This window comes from Tympanuchus pallidicinctus, unplaced genomic scaffold, assembly GCF_026119805.1.
Source record: "Tympanuchus pallidicinctus isolate F22 unplaced genomic scaffold, pur_lepc_1.0 scaffold96, whole genome shotgun sequence".
Taxonomy (NCBI): Eukaryota; Metazoa; Chordata; class Aves; order Galliformes; family Phasianidae; genus Tympanuchus; species Tympanuchus pallidicinctus.
Window position 1 is genome coordinate 24,970 of NW_026294820.1, and position 19,724 is coordinate 44,693.

Genomic DNA, 19,724 nt, shown 5'->3' on the forward strand with positions numbered 1-19,724 from the left:
AGCCCCACGGCACCCCTATGGCACAGCACGGCTCAGCCCCACAGCGCCCCTATGGCACAACACAGCCCCACGGCACCCCTATGGCACAGCACAGCTCAGCCCCACGGCACCCCTATGGCACAGCACAGCTCAGCCCCACAGCACGGCTCAGCCCCACAGCACGGCTCAGCCCCACGGCACCCCTATGGCACAGCACGGCTCAGCCCCACAGCGCCCCTATGGCACAACACAGCCCCACAGCACCCCTATGGCACAGCATGGCTCAGCCCCACAGCGCCCCCATGGCACAGCACGGCTCAGCCCCACAGCACCCCTATGGCACAGCACGGCTCAGCCCCACAGCGCCCCCATGGCACAGCACGGCTCAGCCCCACAGCGCCCCTATGGCACAGCACGGCTCAGCCCCACAGCACCCCTATGGCACAGCATGGCTCAGCCCCACAGCACGGCTCAGCCCCACGGCACCCCTATGGCACAGCACGGCTCAGCCCCACAGCGCCCCTATGGCACAACACGGCCCCATGGCACCGCTATGGCACAGCACGGCTCAGCGTCACGGCACCCCTATGGCACAACACGGCTCAGCCCCATGGCATGGCTCAGTCCCATGGCACAGCACGGCTCAGCCCCATGGCACAGCACGGCTCAGCCCCACGGCACCCCTATGGCACAACACGGCCCCATGGCACCCCTATGGCACAGCACGGCTCAGCCCCACGGCACCCCTATGGCACAACACGGCCCCATGGCACCCCTATGGCACAGCACGGCTCAGCCCCACGGCACCCCTATGGCACAGCACGGCTCAGCCCCACAGCACGGCTCAGCCCCACGGCACAGCACGGCCCTGCAGTGTCCCCACGGCCCCCCCGCAGCACCCCGTCCCCCCCATACCTGCGGTTCCGGCGGGTGGCGCCGCACAACGCGGGGCTCCAACACGCAGCCGTGCCGCTCCTCCACGCGGCGCAGCACGCGGCGCCCGGCGTCGGCCAGCAGGAATCGGGCGATGCCGGGGAAGCGGAGCCGCACCGTGCGGACGCTCCTTGTGCCCGCCGGGCTCTGCACCCATCCGGCGGCGGCGCGGCATCGTGACGGCTCTCCGCGGAGCTGCGGGACGCCACCGTCAGCACCGAGCGGAGCGGCACCAGGCGGAGCAGAGCAGAACCGAGCGGAGCAGAACCGAGCGGAGCAGAACCGAGCGGAGCAGAACCGAGCGGAGCAGAACCGCACCGCACCGAGCAGAGCGGCACCGCGCCGGCAGCACCGAACGGAGCAGCACCGGGCGGAGCAGCACCGCACCGCACCGAACGGAGCAGCACTGAACGGAGCAGCTCCGCACCCAGCAGCACCGAGCAGAGCAGCACCGCGCCGGCTTTACGGAGAGGAGCGGCTCCTCAGCCGGCAGCACCGAGCGGAGCAGCGCTGCACAGCAATGTCAGCACCAAGCAGAGCAGCACCCAGCGGAGCAGCGCCACTCAGCACCGCACCGAGCACAGCAGCACCGCACGGAGCAGAGCAGCACGGCCTCGCACCCAGCAGCATCGCACGGAGCAGAGCAGCACCGCACCCAGCAGCACCGCACGGAGCAGAGCAGCACCGCACCGCACCAAGCAGCACCGCCCCGCACCCAGCAGCACCGCACCGAGCACAGCAGCACCACCCCGCACCCAGCAGCACCGCACGGAGCAGAGCAGCACCGCACCGAGCACAGCAGCACCGCACCCAGCAGCACCACACCAAGCAGAGCAGCACCGCACCGCACCCAGCAGCACCGCACCGAGCACAGCAGCACCGCACCCAGCAGCACCGCACCGAGCAGAGCAGCACCGCACCGCACCCAGGAGCACCGCACCGAGCACCGCAGCACCGCACTGCACCCAGCAGCACCGCACTGAGCACCGCAGCACCGCCCCGCACCCAGCAGCACCGCACCGAGCACCGCAGCACCGCCCCGCACCCAGCAGCACCGCCCCGCACCCAGCAGCACCGCCCCGCACCCAGCAGCACCGCACGGAGCAGAGCAGCACCGCACTGCACCCAGCAGCACTGCATCGAGCAGAGCAGCACCGCCCCGCACCCAGCAGCACCGCACGGAGCAGAGCAGCACCGCACCGCACCCAGGAGCACCGCACCGAGCAGAGCAGCACCGCACGGAGCACAGCAGCACCGCCCCGCACCCAGCAGCACCGCCCCGCACCCAGCAGCACCGCCCCCAGCAGCACCGCCCCGCGCCGGCAGCCCCGCGCTCACCCGCACAGCGCTGCCGTCGGTCCGTTCCAGCGGCAGCACGGAGGCGGCGGTGCCGGCGGGCAGCAGATGGCGGCGCTGCTCCCGCAGGAAGCGCAGGGCGCCCCCCGCCATCGGAACCGCGGCCTCCGCCAGCGCCGGGCCGCCGGGATCCGCGGGGGGGGGCCGCGATGGGCCCCGAATCGGGGGCGGCGCCGGGATCCGCGTCGGGTTCCCTGAGGGACCAACAAGTGGCAGCGGCCTCGGGGTCCAGGATGGGCTGTGAATGGGGATCTGCGATGGGTGCCGGGTTGAGCCGTGAGCTGGGATCTCCATGGGGATCCACGTTGGGGTCCAGAACGGGACGTGAATGGGGATCTGTGCTGGGCTCCGGGTTGAGCCACGAGCTGAGATCCACGTTGGGTTCCAGGATGGGACATGAATCAGGATCTGCACTGGGTTCCAGGTTGAGCCACAGGTTGGGATCTCCATCAGGATCCATGTTGGGTTCCAGGACGGGATGTGAATGGGGATCTGTGATGGGTTCCGGGTTGAGCCATGAGCTGGGATCTCCATTGGGATCCACGTTGGGGTCCAGGATGGGACGTGAATGGGGATCTGCGATGGGTTCCAGGTTGAGCCGTGAGCTGGGATCTCCATCAGGATCCACGTTGGGTTCCAGGATGGGCTGTGAATGGGGATCTGTGCTGCGTTCTGGGTTGAGCCACGAGCTGGGATCTCCATTGGGATCCACGTTGGGTTCCAGGACGGGACATGAATCAGGATCTGCGCTGGGTTCCAGGTTGAGCCACACGTTGGGATCTCCATCGGGATCCACGTTGGGTTCCAGGATGGGCTGTGAATCGGGATCCGCGTTGGGTTCCAGGTTGAGCCACGAGTTGGGATCTCCATCGGGATCCACACCGCGTTCTTCGCTGGGCCGCACATCGGGATCTGCGTTGGGATCGATGTTGGGTGACGCTTTGAGATTCACACATGGGGATCCCATGGGGATCCACGCCGGGATTCAGACTGGGAAACCCCTGGGATCCACAGCGGGATCTGGGGTGGGATCCGGGTTGGGATCCAGGGGATCCAGGTTGGTCACCACACAGGGCACCTCGTGGGGATCCACATGGGATCCACTTTGGTCGCCATGTTGAAATTCACATTGGGATCCACACCGGGATCCGTGTTGGGATCCATGTTGGGATCTGTTTGGGATCCATAGTGGGATCCATGTTGGGATCCAAAGTCGGATCCGTGTTGGGATCCATAGTGAGATCTGTGTTGGGATCCATAATGGGCCCCACATGGGGATCCACATTGAGACCCAAATTTGGACCCGTGTTGGGATCCACACTGGGATCTGTGTGGGGATACGTTAGGATCCACATTGGGATCCACATTGGGAACCCTCTGGGCACCATGTGGGGATCCATGTTGAGATCTATGTTGGGATCCACACTGAGATCCATATTGGGATCCACATTGAGATCCTTATTAGGATCCACATTGAGATCAGTGCTGGGACCCACGTTGGGATCCATATTGGGATCCATGTTGAGACCTACATAGTGATCTACCTTGGGATCCATACTGGGATCCATGTTGGGATCTATGTTGAGATCCACATTGGGATCCACGTTGAGGTCCATGTTAGGATCCATGTTGAGATCAATACTGGGATCCACGTTGGCATCCATGTTGAGACCTACATAGCGATCTACCTTGGGATCCATGTTGGGATCCATACTGGGATCCATGTTGAGACCTACATAGGGATCTACCTTGGGATCCATGTTGGGACCTATGTTGGGATCCACATTGAGATCCATGTTACGATCCATGTTGAGATCAATACTGGGATCCACGTCCAGACCTAGATAGCGATCTACCTTGGGATCCCCATTGGGATCCACGTTGCGACCTCCATCGCGATCTACCTTGGGATCCCCATTGGGATCCCCGTTGCGACCTCCATCGCAATCTACCCTGGGATCCCCATTGGGATCCATGTTGAGACCTCCATTGCCATCTACCCTGGGATCCCCATTGGGATCCACGTTGCGACCTCCATCGCGATCTTCCCTGGGATCCCTATTGGGATCCACGTTGCGACCTCCATCACGATCTACCTTGGGATCCCCATTGGGATCCACGTTGCGACCTCCATCGCGATCAACCTTGGGATCCCCATTGGGATCCATGTTGAGACCTCCATCACGATCTACCCTGGGATCCCCATTGGGATCCGTGTTGCGACCTCCATTGCGATCTACCCTGGGATCCCCATTGGGATCCCCGTTGCGACCTCCATCACAATCTACCTTGGGATCCATGTTGGGATCCCCGTTGCGACCTACATCGCCATCTACCTTGGGATCCATGTTGGGATCCATGTTGAGACCTCCATCACGATCTACCCTGGGATCCCCATTGGGATCCATGTTGAGACCTCCATCACAATCTGCCGTGGGATCCACGTTGGGATCCCCGTTGCGACCTCCATCGCAATCTACCTTGGGATCCCCATTGGGATCCCCGTTGCGACCTCCATCGCGATCTTCCCTGGGATCCCCATTGGGATCCACATTGCGATCTCCATCGCGATCTACCTTGGGATCCATGTTGGGATCCCCGATTCGACCTCCATCGCCATCTACCTTGGGATCCCCATTGGGATCCACGCTGCGACCTCCATCACAATCTACCTTGGGATCCTCATTGGGATCCACGTTGCGACCTCCATCGCCATCTACCTTGGGATCCCCATTGGGATCCACGTTGCGACCTCCATTGCCATCTACCTTGGGATCCATGTTGGGATCCATGTTGAGACCTCCATCGCCATCTACCTTGGGATCCCCATTGGGATCCCCGTTGCGACCTCCATCGCCATCTACCTTGGGATCCCCATTGGGATCCCCGTTGCGACCTCCATCGCCATCTACCTTGGGATCCATGTTGGGATCCATGTTGAGACCTCCATCGCCATCTACCTTGGGATCCCCACTGGGATCCCCGTTGCGACCTCCATCGCCATCTACCTTGGGATCCATGTTGGGATCCATGTTGAGACCTCCATCGCCATCTACCTTGGGATCCCCACTGGGATCCCCGTTGCGACCTCCATCGCCATCTACCTTGGGATCCCCATTGGGATCCCTGTTGCGACCTCCATCGCCATCTACCTTGGGATCCCCATTGGGATCCCCATTGCGACCTCCATCACGATCTACCTTGGGATCCCCATTGGGATCCATGTTGCGACCTCCATCGCGATCTACCTTGGGATCCCCCTGGGATCCCTGTTGCGACCTCCATCGCCATCTACCTTGGGATCCCCATTGGGATCCCCGTTGCGACCTCCATCACAATCTACCTTGGGATCCCCATTGGGATCCATGTTGAGACCTCCATTGCGATCTACCCTGGGATCCCCATTGGGATCCATGTTGCGACCTCCATCACGATCTTCCCTGGGATCTCCATTGGGATCCCCGTTGCGACCTCCATCGCCATCTACCTTGGGATCCCCATTGGGATCCCCGTTGCGACCTCCATCGCCATCTACCTTGGGATCCCCATTGGGATCCATGTTGCGACCTCCATCGCAATCTTCCCTGGGATCTCCATTGGGATCCCCGTTGCGATCCCTGTTGCGACCTCCATCGCCATCTACCTTGGGATCCATGTTGGGATCCCCGTTGCGACCTCCATCGCCATCTACCTTGGGATCCCCATTGGGATCCCTGTTGCGACCTCCATCGCCATCTACCTTGGGATCCCCATTGGGATCCCCATTGCGACCTCCATCACGATCTACCTTGGGATCCCCATTGGGATCCATGTTGCGACCTCCATCGCGATCTACCCTGGGATCCCCATTGGGACCCCTGTTGCGACCTCCATCGCCATCTACCTTGGGATCCCCATTGGGATCCCCGTTGCGACCTCCATCGCGATCTACCTTGGGATCCCCATTGGGATCCCCGTTGCGACCTCCATCGCGATCTACCTTGGGATCCCCATTGGGATCCCTGTTGCGACCTCCATCGCGATCTACCTTGGGATCCCCATTGGGATCCACATTGCGATCTCCATCGCCATCTACCTTGGGATCCCCATTGGGATCCACATTGCGACCTCCATCGCGATCTACCTTGGGATCCCCATTGGGATCCACATTGCGACCTCCATCGCGATCTACCCTGGGATCCCCATTGGGATCCCCGTTGCGACCTCCATCGCGATCTACCTTGGGATCCCCATTGGGATCCACGTTGCGACCTCCATCGCGATCTACCTTGGGATCCCCATTGGGATCCACATTGCGACCTCCATCGCGATCTACCCTGGGATCCCCATTGGGATCCACATTGCGACCTCCATCGCGATCTACCCTGGGATCCCCATTGGGATCCACGTTGCGACCTCCATCGCGATCTACCTTGGGATCCCCATTGGGATCCACGTTGCGACCTCCATCGCGATCTACCTTGGGATCCCCATTGGGATCCATGTTGCGACCTCCATCGCGATCTACCCTGGGATCCGCATTGGGATCCACGTTGCGACCTCCATCGCGATCTACCTTGGGATCCCCATTGGGATCCATGTTGAGACCTCCATCGCGATCTACCTTGGGATCCGCATTGGGATCCACGTTGCGACCTCCATCGCGATCTACCTTGGGATCCCCGTTGGGATCCATGTTGCGACCTCCATCGCGATCAACCTTGGGATCCCCATTGGGATCCATGTTGCGACCTCCATTGCGATCTACCCTGGGATCCCCATTGGGATCCATGTTGCGACCTCCATCGCGATCTTCCCTGGGATCCCCATTGGGATCCACGTTGTGACCTCCATCGCCATCTACCTTGGGATCCCCATTGGGATCCGCGTTGCGACCTTCATCGCCATCTACCTTGGGATCCCCATTGGGATCCATGTTGAGACCTCCATCGCCATCTACCTTGGGATCCATGTTGGGATCCCCGTTGCGACCTCCATCACAATCTACCTTGGGATCCCCATTGGGATCCATGTTGAGACCTCCATTGCGATCTACCTTGGGATCCCCATTGGGATCCCCTTTCGACCTCCATCGCCATCTACCCTGGGATCCCCATTGGGATCCACGTTGCGACCTCCATCGCGATCTACCTTGGGATCCCCATTGGGATCCCCTTTCGACCTCCATCGCCATCTACCTTGGGATCCCCGTTGGGATCCACGCTGCGACCTCCATTGCCATCTACCTTGGGATCCCCATTGGGATCTGCGTTGCGACCTCCATCGCCATCTACCTTGGGATCCACGTTGGGATCCACGTTGCGACCTCCATCACCATCTACCCTGGGATCCCCATTGGGATCCCCGTTGCGACCTCCATCGCCATCTACCTTGGGATCCCCATTGGGATCCCCGTTGCGACCTCCATCGCCATCTACCTTGGGATCCCCATTGGGATCCATGTTGCGACCTCCATCGCCATCTACCTTGGGATCCCCATTGGGATCCATGTTGTGACCTCCATCGCCATCTACCTTGGGATCCACGTTGGGATCCCCGTTGCGACCTCCATCACGATCTACCCTGGGATCCCCATTGGGATCCACGCTGCGACCTCCATCGCCATCTACCTTGGGATCCCCATTGGGATCCATGTTGGACCTCCATCGCCATCTTCCCTGGGATCCCCGTGTCCCGCCCCCTCCCCCGCTCACTCACCCGCTCCCCCCGCCGCCTCCTGGCCGCTCTCCCGCCGTTCCTCCGCGCCGCCGCCCCCCCGCAGGGCGTCCCGCACGCGGCGCCGGTTCTCGTCCTCCATGCCGCTCAAGGTGAGGCCCTGCACCCAGCGCCCGTCTGCGCTCAGCCGCACCGCGCAGCACCGCAGCCGCCGCCAGCACGGCGAGCCCGGCCCCGGCACGCGGCCCCCCGGCGCCACCTCCACGGCGAAGGCGGACAGCGCCCCCTGCAGGCGCCGCGCGGCGCGGCGGGCGGCCGCGGGGTCGGAGGCCGTGAGCACCGCGGCGGGGCCGCGCACGTCGTAACGCGCGGCGCCTGCAGGGGGCGCCGCCAGCAGGGCCGACAGCCGAGCGCGGACGTCGGGGCGCCGCAGGAACCGCAGCGTCGCTCCCGGCAGCAGCACGCGCTCCTGGGCCTCCGGCGCCGGGCCGGGATCCCGGGCCGCTCCGCCCGCCGGCACCGCGGGGTCGTCGGCCGTCCTCCCCGGAGGGGCCGCGGGGTCCCGGGTCGCCCGCGGTGCCGCCGGGGGGCTCTGGGTCATCGGCGGGGTCGCCGCGGGGTCCCGGATCGTCCTCCCCGGTGTCCCTGCAGCGGCTCCGTCGCTCCGCCGTGGCGGCGCCGGGCGGCTGCGGTTCCCCGCCGGCGTCACCACGGGGTCTCGGGTCGCCCCTTCCGGTGTCACCGGGGGATCCCGCGTCACCCAGGGCGGCGTCGCCGGAGAGTCCGCGGCCGGCAGCTCCGCGCTCAGCTGCGAGGCGTCGGCGGGGGCCGGATCTGATGGCTCTGCAGCGCCCCGGGCCGGGTCTGTTTCATGTCCCGGTACCGGATCTGCTCCGTGCCCCGGTACCGGATCTGCTCCATCTCTCGGTACCGGATCTGCTCCATGTCCCGGTACCGGATCTGCTCCGTGTCCCGGTACCGGATCTGCTCCATGTCCAGGTACCGGATCTGCTCCATCTCTCAGTACCGGATCTCCTCCATCTCTTGGTACCGGATCTCCTCCATCTCTCAGTACCGGATCTCCTCCATCTCTTGGTACCGGATCTCCTCCATCTCTCAGTACCGGATCTGCTCCATCTCTCAGTACCGGATCTCCTCCATCTCTTGGTACCGGATCTCCTCCATCTCTCAGTACCGGATCTGCTCCATCTCTCAGTACCGGATCTCCTCCATCTCTTGGTACCGGATCTCCTCCATCTCTCAGTACCGGATCTGCTCCATCCCACGTTGCCAGATCTCCTCCATCCCCCATTGCCGGATCTCCTCCATCATCCCCCGGTGCCGGGTCGTCGCCGCCCGGTCCCAGGCCCGGGTAGCAGGGCAGCAGGCGCAGCTCCACGTCGTGCAGCCGATGCGTCCGGCGCAGCACCCGCGGCACCACTGCGGGGAGGGCGGCCGCTGAACCGGCGCCGCCTGCGGCTCGGAGCCCCCCGGCCCCAAATGAACGGGGCGGCACCACGGTGGGGGCGGGGACAACGGGAGCCCCTGGTGGTGATGGCGGGACCCCCAAAGCCGGGCAGCGGCACCGGGACCCCACAGTGGTGACAATGGGACCCCCAGGGATGATGGCGGGACCCCCAAAGCCGGGCAGGGGCACCAGGAGCCCCGATGCCACAGAGGTGACAGTGGGACCCCAAAGTGCGGTGGGGACATCGGGACCCCCAAAGCCGGGCAGGGACACCGGGACCCCACAGTGGTGACAACGGGACCCCCAGGGATGATGGCGGGACCCCCAAAGCCGACGCAGCGGCACCGGGACCCCCTGGTGGTGATGGCGGGACCCCCAAAGCCAGAGCCCCGATGCCACAGAGGTGACAGCGGGACCCCAAAGTGGGGTGGGGGCAGCGGGACCCCCAAAGCACGGCACTGAAAGAGGGACCCCCAAACTGGGACCCCCAAATGATGCCAATGACCCTGGGACCCCCAAAGTGGGACCACCAAACCTGGACCCCCAAACTGGGACCCCAAATTGTGCTAGTGACAGCAGGACCCCCAAACCGGGACCCCCAGTGGGGCCAGTGACACCAAGACCCCCAAACCGGGACCCCCAAACTGGGACCCCTAAACCGGGACCCCCAACTGGGCCCAATGACCCCGGGACTCCCAAACCGGGACCCCCAAATGGGGCCAATGACCCCAGGACCCCCAAACTGGGACCCCAAACTGGGACCCCCAAACCGGGACCCCAATTGGGGTCAATGACCCCAAGACCCCCAAACCGGGACCCCCAAACCGGGACCCCCAATTGGGGCTAATGACCCCAAGACCCCCAAACTGGGACCCCCAAATGATGCCAATGACCCCGGGACCCCCAAACCGGGACCCCAAACCGGGACCCCCAAACCGGGACCCCCAATTGGGGCCAATGACCCCAAGACCCCCAAACCGGGACCCCCAAACCGGGACCCCCAATTGGGGCTAATGACCCCAAGACCCCCAAACTGGGACCCCCAAACCGGGACCCCCAACTGGGCCCAATGACCCCGGGACTCCCAAACCGGGACCCCCAATTGGGGCCAATGACCCCGGGACCCCCAAACCGGGACCCCCAAACCGGGACCCCCAAACCAGGACCCCAATTGGGGCCAATGACCCCAAGACCCCCAAACTGGGACCCCGAAACTGGGGCCCCCCAAGTGCGACCCCCTAAACTGGGACCCCAAATTGTGCTGGTGACAGCAGGACCCCCATACCAGGACCCTCAAACCAGGAGCCCCAAACCGGGACCCCCAAACCGGGACCCCCAAATGGGGCCAATGACCCCAAGACCCCCAAGCTGGGACCCCCAAACCGGGACCCCCAAATTAAGGCAGTGACACCAGGACCCCCCGCTGGTGATGCTGGGACCCCCAAACCTGGGCAGGGGCACCAGGAGCCCCGATGCCACAGAGGTGACAGCGGGACCCCAAAGTGGGGTGGGGACAGAGGGACCCCCAAAGCCAGGCGGGGACACCGGGACCCCACAGTGGTGACAGCGGGACCCCCAAATTATGGCGGTGACACCGGGACCCCCTGGTGGTGATGGCGGGACCCCCAAAGCCAGAGCCCCGATACCACAGAGGTGACAGCGGGACCCCAAAGTGGGGTGGGGACAGAGGGACCCCCAAAGGACGGCGGTGACAGAGGGACCCCCAAAGCAGGACCCCCAATTGGGCCAATGACACCAGGACCTCAAAACTGAGACCCCCAAACCGGGACCCCCAAAGCGGGACCCCCAAAGCGGGACCTCAATTGGGGCCAATGACCCCAGGACCCCCAAACCGGGACCCCCAAACCGGGACCCCCAAACTAGGACCCCCAATTGGGGCCAATGACCCCAAGACCCCCAAACTGGGACCCCCAAATGATGCCAATGACCCCGGGACCTCCAAACCGGGACCCCCAAACCAGGACCCCCAAACCGGGACCCCCAATTGGGGCCAATGACCCCAAGACCCCCAAACCGGGAGCCCCAAACCGGGACCCCAAACCGGGACCCCCAAATGGGGCCAATGACCCCAGGACCCCCAAACCGGGACCCCCAAACCGGGACCCCCAAATGGGGCCAATGACCCCAGGACCCCCAAACCGGGACCCCCAAACCGGGACCCCAAACCGGGACCCCCAAATGGGGCCAATGACCCCAAGACCCCCAAGCTGGGACCCCCAAACCGGGACCCCCAAACCGGGACCCCCAAACCTGGGCAGTGACACCAGGAGCCCCAATGCCACAGAGGTGACAGCGGGACCCCAAACTGCAGTGGGGACAGAGGGACCCCCAAAGCCAGGCGGGGACACCGGGACCCCACAGTGGTGACACCGGGACCCCCAAATTATGGCGGTGACACCGGGACCCCCTGGTGGTGATGGCGGGACCCCCAAAGCCAGAGCCCCGATACCACAGAGGTGACAGCGGGACCCCAAACTGCGGTGGGGGCAGCGGGACCCCCAAAGGACGGCAGTGACAGAAGGACCCCCAAAGCAGGACCCCCAATTGGGCCAATGACACCAGGACCCCAAAACTGAGACCCCCAAACCGGGACCCCCAAAGCGAGACCCCCAAAGCGGGACCTCAATTGGGGCCAATGACCCCAAGACCCCCATACCGGGACCCCCAAACCGGGACCCCAAAATGGGGCCAATGACCCCAAGACCCCCAAACCAGGACCCCCAAACTAGGACCCCCAATTGGGTCCAATGACCCCAGGACCCCCAAGTTGTGCTGGTGACCCTGGGACCCCCAAACCGGGACCCCAAAATGGGCCCAATGACCCTGGGATCCCCAAACTGGGACCCCCAGTGGGGCCAATGACCCCAAGACCCCCAAACCGGGACCCCCAAACCGGGACCCCAAACCGGGACCCCAAACCGGGACCCCCAACTGGGCCCAATGACCCCGAGACCCCCAAAATGGGACCCCCAATTGGGGCCAATGATCCCAGGACCCCCAAACTGGGACCCCAAACCGGGACCCCAAACCGGGACCCCCAATTGGGGCCAATGACCCCAAGACCCCCAAGCTGGGACCCCCAAATGATTCCAATGACCCCGGGACCCCCAAACCGGGACCCCCAAACCGGGACCCCCAAATGGGGCCAATGACCCCGGGACCCCCAAACCGGGACCCCCAAACCGGGACCCCAATTGGGGCCAATGACCCCAAGACCCCCAAACCGGGACCCCAAACCGGGACCCCAAACCGGGACCCCCAAACTGGGACCCCAAATGGGGCCAATGACCCTGGGACCCCCAAACTGGGACCCCCAAACCGGGACCCCCAAATGGGGCCAATGACCCCAAGACCCCCAAACCGGGACCCCCAAACTGGGACCCCCAAACCGGGACCCCCAACTGGGCCCAATGACCCCGGGACCCCCAAACCGGGACCCCCAAACCGGGACCCCAATTGGGGCCAATGACCCCAGGACCCGCAGCGGGGCCCCCTGCCGTTGTTGCCATGGGAGCCCCGTTTGCGGCCGCGGTTTTTCTCACCGCCGGGGTCGCGGAAGGTGACGATGGCGCCTCCGTCGCTGCGCCGCCTCACGGCCGCCACTTTTCCGCCGGCGCTGCGGCGGTTCTCGAAGTAAAGCTGCAGCAGCTCCAGCGGCGCCGCCGGCGGCTCCACCCGCACCGAGCCCGAGAGCGGCAGCAGCCGCAGCGCCGCGCAGCCGGGGAGCGACGAGCGCAGCCCGCGCAGCTCTGCGGGAACGGAGGGAAGGGGGAAGCGCGCGCGTGGGGCACGGAGCGCAGCCGTGGGGCAGCCATGCGGAGCTATGGGGCACCCAACGCAGCCGTGGGGCAGCCATGCTGAGCTATGGAGCGTATAGTGCTGAGCTATGGGGCAGCCATGCTGAGCTATGGGGCGCACAGTGCTGAGCTATGGGGCAGCCAGTGCGGAGCGATGGGGCAGCCAACGCAGCTATGGGGCACACAATGCTGAGCTATGGGGCAGCCAACGCAGCTATGGGGCAGCCAGTGCTGAGCTATGGGGCACAAAACGCAGCTATGGGGCAGCCATGCTGAGCTATGGGGCGCACAGTGCTGAGCTATGGGGCACGAAACGCAGCTATGGGGCAGCCAGTGCTGAGCTATGGGGCACCCAACGCAGCTATGGGGCAGCCATGCTGAGCTATGGGGCACCCAACTCAGCTATGGGGCACGAAACGCAGCTATGGGGCAGCCATGCTGAGCTATGGGGCACCCAACGCAGCCGTGGGGCAGCCATGCTGAGCTATGGGGCACCCAATTCAGCTATGGGGCAGCCATGCTGAGCTATGGGGCAGCCATGCTGAGCTATGGGGCGCACAGGGCTGAGCTATGGGGCAGCCAGTGCTGAGCTATGGGGCAGCCATGCTGAGCTATGGGGCACCCAACGCAGCCGTGGGGCAGCCATGCTGAGCTATGGGGCACCCAATTCAGCTATGGGGCGCACAGGGCTGAGCTATGGGGCAGCCAACGCAGCTATGGGGCAGCCATGCTGAGCTATGGGGCACGAAACGCAGCTATGGGGCAGCCATGCTGAGCTATGGGGCACAAAACGCAGCTATGGGGCAGCCATGCTGAGCTATGGGGCACGAAACGCAGCTATGGGGCAGCCATGCTGAGCTATGGGGCAGCCAACGCAGCTATGGGGCAGCCATGCTGAGCTATGGGGCACAAAACGCAGCTATGGGGCAGCCATGCTGAGCTATGGGGCACAAAACGCAGCTATGGGGCAGCCATGCTGAGCTATGGGGCACCCAACGCAGCTATGGGGCAGCCAGTGCTGAGCTATGGGGCACCCAACGCAGCCGTGGGGCAGCCATGCTGAGCTATGGGGCACACAGTGCTGAGCTATGGGGCAGCCATGCTGAGCTATGGGGCGCACAGGGCTGAGCTATGGGGCAGCCATGCTGAGCTATGGGGCACGGAGCGCAGCTGTGGGGCAGCCATGCTGAGCTATGGGGCACACAGGGCTGAGCTATGGGGCGCACAGGGCTGAGCTATGGGGCACCCAACGCAGCTATGGGGCACCCAACGCAGCTATGGGGCGCACAATGCTGAGCTATGGGGCACCCAACGCAGCTATGGGGCAGCCATGCTGAGCTATGGGGCGCATAGGGCTGAGCTATGGGGCACCCAACGCAGCTATGGGGCAGCCATGCTGAGCTATGGGGCACACAGGGCTGAGCTATGGGGCACCCAACGCAGCTATGGGGCAGCCATGCTGAGCTATGGGGCGCACAGGGCTGAGCTATGGGGCACCCAACGCAGCTATGGGGCAGCCATGCTGAGCTATGGGGCACACAGGGCTGAGCTATGGGGCACCCAACGCAGCTATGGGGCAGCCATGCTGAGCTATGGGGCACACAGGGCTGAGCTATGGGGCAGCCAGTGCTGAGCTATGGGGCGCACAGTGCTGAGCTATGGGGCGCACAGGGCTGAGCTATGGGGCACCCAACGCAGCTATGGGGCGCACAGGGCTGAGCTATGGGGCGCACAGGGCTGAGCTATGGGGCACCCAACGCAGCTATGGGGCGCACAGGGCTGAGCTATGGGGCACCCAACGCAGCTATGGGGCGCACAGGGCTGAGCTATGGGGCACCCAACGCAGCTATGGGGCAGCCATGCTGAGCTATGGGGCACCCAATTCAGCTATGGGGCAGCCATGCTGAGCTATGGGGCAGCCAGGGCTGAGCTATGGGGCACCCAACTCAGCTATGGGGCAGCCATGCTGAGCTATGCGGCACACAGGGCTGAGCTATGGGGCACCCAACGCAGCTGTGGGGCAGCCATGCTGAGCTATGGAGCGTATAGTGCTGACCTATGGGGCAGCCATGCTGAGCTATGGGGCGCACAGTGCTGACCTATGGGGCAGCCAGTGCTGAGCTATGGGGCAGCCAAGCTGAGCTATGGGGCACCCAACGCAGCTATGGGGCACAAAACGCAGCTATGGGGCAGCCATGCTGAGCTATGGGGCGCACAGGGCTGAGCTATGGGGCACGAAACGCAGCTATGGGGCAGCCATGCTGAGCTATGGGGCACACAGGGCTGAGCTATGGGGCAGCCATGCTGAGCGATGGGGCACCCAACTCAGCTATGGGGCAGCCAGTGCTGAGCTATGGGGCACAAAACGCAGCTATGGGGCAGCCATGCTGAGCTATGGGGCACAAAACGCAGCTATGGGGCAGCCATGCTGAGCTATGGGGCGCACAGTGCTGAGCTATGGGGCAGCCATGCTGAGCTATGGGGCACCCAACGCAGCCGTGGGGCAGCCATGCTGAGCTATGGGGCGCATAGTGCTGAGCTATGGGGCGCACAGTGCAGAGCTATGGGGCAGCCATGCTGAGCTATGGGGCACACAGGGCTGAGCTATGGGGCACCCAACGCAGCTATGGGGCAGCCATGCTGAGCTATGGGGCACACAGGGCTGAGCTATGGGGCAGCCATGCTGAGCTATGGGGCACACAGTGCTGAGCTATGGGGCAGCCATGCTGAGCTATGGGGCGCATAGTGCTGAGCCATGGGGCGCATAGGGCTGAGCTATGGGGCACCCAACGCAGCTATGGGGCGCACAATGCTGAGCTATGGGGCACCCAACGCAGATATGGGGCAGCCATGCTGAGCTATGGGGCAGCAAGTGCTGAGCTATGGGGCACCCAACGCAGCTATGGGGCAGCCATGCTGAGCTATGGGGCAGCCATGCTGAGCTATGGGGCAGCCAGTACTGAGCTATGGGGCACCCAACGCAGCTATGGGGCAGCCAGTGCTGAGCTATGGGGCAGCCATGCTGAGCTATGGGGCACATAGTGCTGAGCTATGGGGCGCACAGGGCTGAGCTATGGGGCACCCAACGCAGCTATGGGGCAGCCATGCTGAGCTATGGGGCACCCAACGCAGCTATGGGGCAGCCATGCTGAGCTATGGGGCACCCAACGCAGCTATGGGGCAGCCATGCTGAGCTATGGGGCAGCCAGGGCTGAGCGATGGGGCAGCCATGCTGAGCTATGGGGCAGCCAGGGCTGAGCTATGGGGCACGAAACGCAGCTATGGGGCAGCCATGCTGAGCTATGGGGTGCACAGGGCTGAGCTATGGGGCACGAAACGCAGCTATGGGGCAGCCATGCTGAGCTATGGGGCGCACAGTGCTGAGCTATGGGGCACGAAACGCAGCTATGGGGCAGCCATGCTGAGCTATGGGGCACCCAACGCAGCTATGGGGCAGCCATGCTGAGCTATGGGGCAGCCAGGGCTGAGCTATGGGGCACGAAACGCAGCTATGGGGCAGCCATGCTGAGCTATGGGGCGCATAGGGCTGAGCTATGGGGCACACAGTGCTGAGCTATGGGGCAGCCATGCTGAGCTATGGGGCACCCAACGCAGCTATGGGGCAGCCATGCTGAGCTATGGGGCAGCCAGGGCTGAGCTATGGGGCACCCAACTCAGCTATGGGGCAGCCATGCTGAGCTATGGGGCGCACAGGGCTGAGCTATGGGGCACCCAACGCAGCTATGGGGCAGCCATGCTGAGCTATGGGGCACCCAACGCAGCTATGGGGCGCACAATGCTGAGCTATGGGGCACCCAACGCAGCTATGGGGCAGCCATGCTGAGCTATGGGGCAGCCAGTGCTGAGCTATGGGGCACCCAACGCAGCTATGGGGCAGCCAGTGCTGAGCTATGGGGCACCCAACGCAGCTATGGGGCAGCCAGTGCTGAGCTATGGGGCGCATAGTGCTGAGCTATGGGGCGCACAGGGCTGAGCTATGGGGAACCCAATTCAGCTATGGGGCAGCCATGCTGAGCTATGGGGCACCCAACGCAGCCGTGGGGCAGCCATGCTGAGCTATGGGGCACCCAACTCAGCTATGGGGCACGAAACGCAGCCGTGGGGCAGCCATGCTGAGCTATGGGGCGCATAGGGCTGAGCTATGGGGCACACAGTGCTGAGCTATGGGGCAGCCATGCTGAGCTATGGGGCGCATAGTGCTGAGCCATGGGGCGCATAGGGCTGAGCTATGGGGCACCCAACGCAGCTATGGGGCGCACAATGCTGAGCTATGGGGCACCCAACGCAGATATGGGGCAGCCATGCTGAGCTATGGGGCAGCCAGTGCTGAGCTATGGGGCGCATAGTGCTGAGCTATGGGGCAGCCAGTGCTGAGCTATGGGGCGCACAGGGCTGAGCTATGGGGCACCCAACGCAGCTATGGGGCAGCCATGCTGAGCTATGGGGCACCCAACGCAGCTATGGGGCAGCCATGCTGAGCTATGGGGCAGCCAGTGCTGAGCTATGGGGCACAAAACGCAGCCGTGGGGCAGCCATGCTGAGCTATGGGGCACACAGTGCTGAGCTATGGGGCAGCCATGCTGAGCTATGGGGCGCATAGTGCTGAGCTATGGGGCACCCAACTCAGCTATGGGGCACCCAACGCAGCTATGGGGCAGCCATGCTGAGCTATGGGGCGCACAGGGCTGAGCTATGGGGCAGCCAGTGCTGAGCGATGGGGCACCCAACTCAGCTATGGGGCAGCCAGTGCTGAGCTATGGGGCACAAAACGCAGCTATGGGGCAGCCATGCTGAGCTATGGGGCACACAGGGCTGAGCTATGGGGCAGCCATGCTGAGCGATGGGGCACCCAACTCAGCTATGGGGCAGCCAGTGCTGAGCTATGGGGCACAAAACGCAGCTATGGGGCAGCCATGCTGAGCTATGGGGCGCACAGGGCTGAGCTATGGGGCACCCAACGCAGCTATGGGGCAGCCATGCTGAGCTATGGGGCACCCAACTCAGCTATGGGGCAGCCATGCTGAGCTATGGGGCGCACAGGGCTGAGCTATGGGGCAGCCATGCTGAGCGATGAGGCACCCAACGCAGCTATGGGGCAGCCATGCTGAGCTATGGGGCACATAGTGCTGAGCTATGGGGCGCACAGGGCTGAGCTATGGGGCACCCAACGCAGCTATGGGGCAGCCATGCTGAGCTATGGGGCACCCAACTCAGCTATGGGGCAGCCATGCTGAGCTATGGGGCGCACAGGGCTGAGCTATGGGGCAGCCATGCTGAGCGATGAGGCACCCAACGCAGCTATGGGGCAGCCATGCTGAGCTATGGGGCACATAGTGCTGAGCTATGGGGCGCACAGGGCTGAGCTATGGGGCACCCAACGCAGCTATGGGGCAGCCATGCTGAGCTATGGGGCACCCAATTCAGCTATGGGGCAGCCATGCTGAGCTATGGGGCAGCCATGCTGAGCTATGGGGCGCACAGGGCTGAGCTATGGGGCACCCAACTCAGCTATGGGGCAGCCATGCTGAGCTATGGGGCACAGAGCACAGCCGTGGGGCAGCCATGCTGAGCTATGGGGCGCACAGGGCTGAGCTATGGGGCACCCAACGCAGCCGTGGGGCAGCCATGCTGAGCTATGGGGCACCCAACGCAGCCGTGGGGCAGCCATGCTGAGCTATGGAGCGTATAGTGCTGAGCTATGGGGCAGCCATGCTGAGCTATGGGGCGCACAGTGCTGACCTATGGGGCAGCCAGTGCTGAGCTATGGGGCAGCCAAGCTGAGCTATGGGGCACCCAACGCAGCTATGGGGCACAAAACGCAGCTATGGGGCAGCCATGCTGAGCTATGGGGCGCACAGGGCTGAGCTATGGGGCACGAAACGCAGCTATGGGGCAGCCATGCTGAGCTATGGGGCACACAGGGCTGAGCTATGGGGCAGCCATGCTGAGCTATGGGGCACACAGTGCTGAGCTATGGGGCAGCCATGCTGAGCTATGGGGCACAAAACGCAGCTATGGGGCAGCCATGCTGAGCGATGGGGCACCCAACTCAGCTATGGGGCAGCCAGTGCTGAGCTATGGGGCACAAAACGCAGCTATGGGGCAGCCATGCTGAGCTATGGGGCGCACAGTGCTGAGCTATGGGGCAGCCATGCTGAGCTATGGGGCACACAGGGCTGAGCTATGGGGCACCCAACGCAGCTATGGGGCAGCCATGCTGAGCTATGGGGCACACAGTGCTGAGCTATGGGGCAGCCATGCTGAGCTATGGGGCACACAGTGCTGAGCTATGGGGCAGCCATGCTGAGCTATGGGGCGCATAGTGCTGAGCCATGGGGCGCATAGGGCTGAGCTATGGGGCACCCAACGCAGCTATGGGGCGCACAATGCTGAGCTATGGGGCACCCAACGCAGATATGGGGCAGCCATGCTGAGCTATGGGGCAGCCAGTGCTGAGCTATGGGGCACCCAACGCAGCTATGGGGCAGCCATGC

The 19,724-nt window shown here is 64.0% G+C and overlaps 1 protein-coding gene across 1 annotated transcript in view; it reads right to left on the reverse strand.

The window, feature by feature from the left end:
- Nucleotides 1-1,374: 1,374 nt before the first annotated feature.
- Nucleotides 1,375-19,724, reverse strand: part of LOC128074730 (basic proline-rich protein-like) — a 44,479-nt gene continuing 26,129 nt past the window's right edge. The window contains exons 4-10 of the mRNA XM_052670788.1: nucleotides 12,955-13,161; nucleotides 8,923-9,363; nucleotides 7,966-8,850; nucleotides 3,001-3,180; nucleotides 2,593-2,964; nucleotides 2,251-2,462; nucleotides 1,375-1,422 (exon numbers count right to left, since the gene is read on the reverse strand). Of these exons, the coding sequence (XP_052526748.1) occupies nucleotides 1,375-1,422; nucleotides 2,251-2,462; nucleotides 2,593-2,964; nucleotides 3,001-3,180; nucleotides 7,966-8,850; nucleotides 8,923-9,363; nucleotides 12,955-13,161 (2,345 nt within the window). The remainder of the gene's footprint in view (nucleotides 1,423-2,250; nucleotides 2,463-2,592; nucleotides 2,965-3,000; nucleotides 3,181-7,965; nucleotides 8,851-8,922; nucleotides 9,364-12,954; nucleotides 13,162-19,724) is intronic.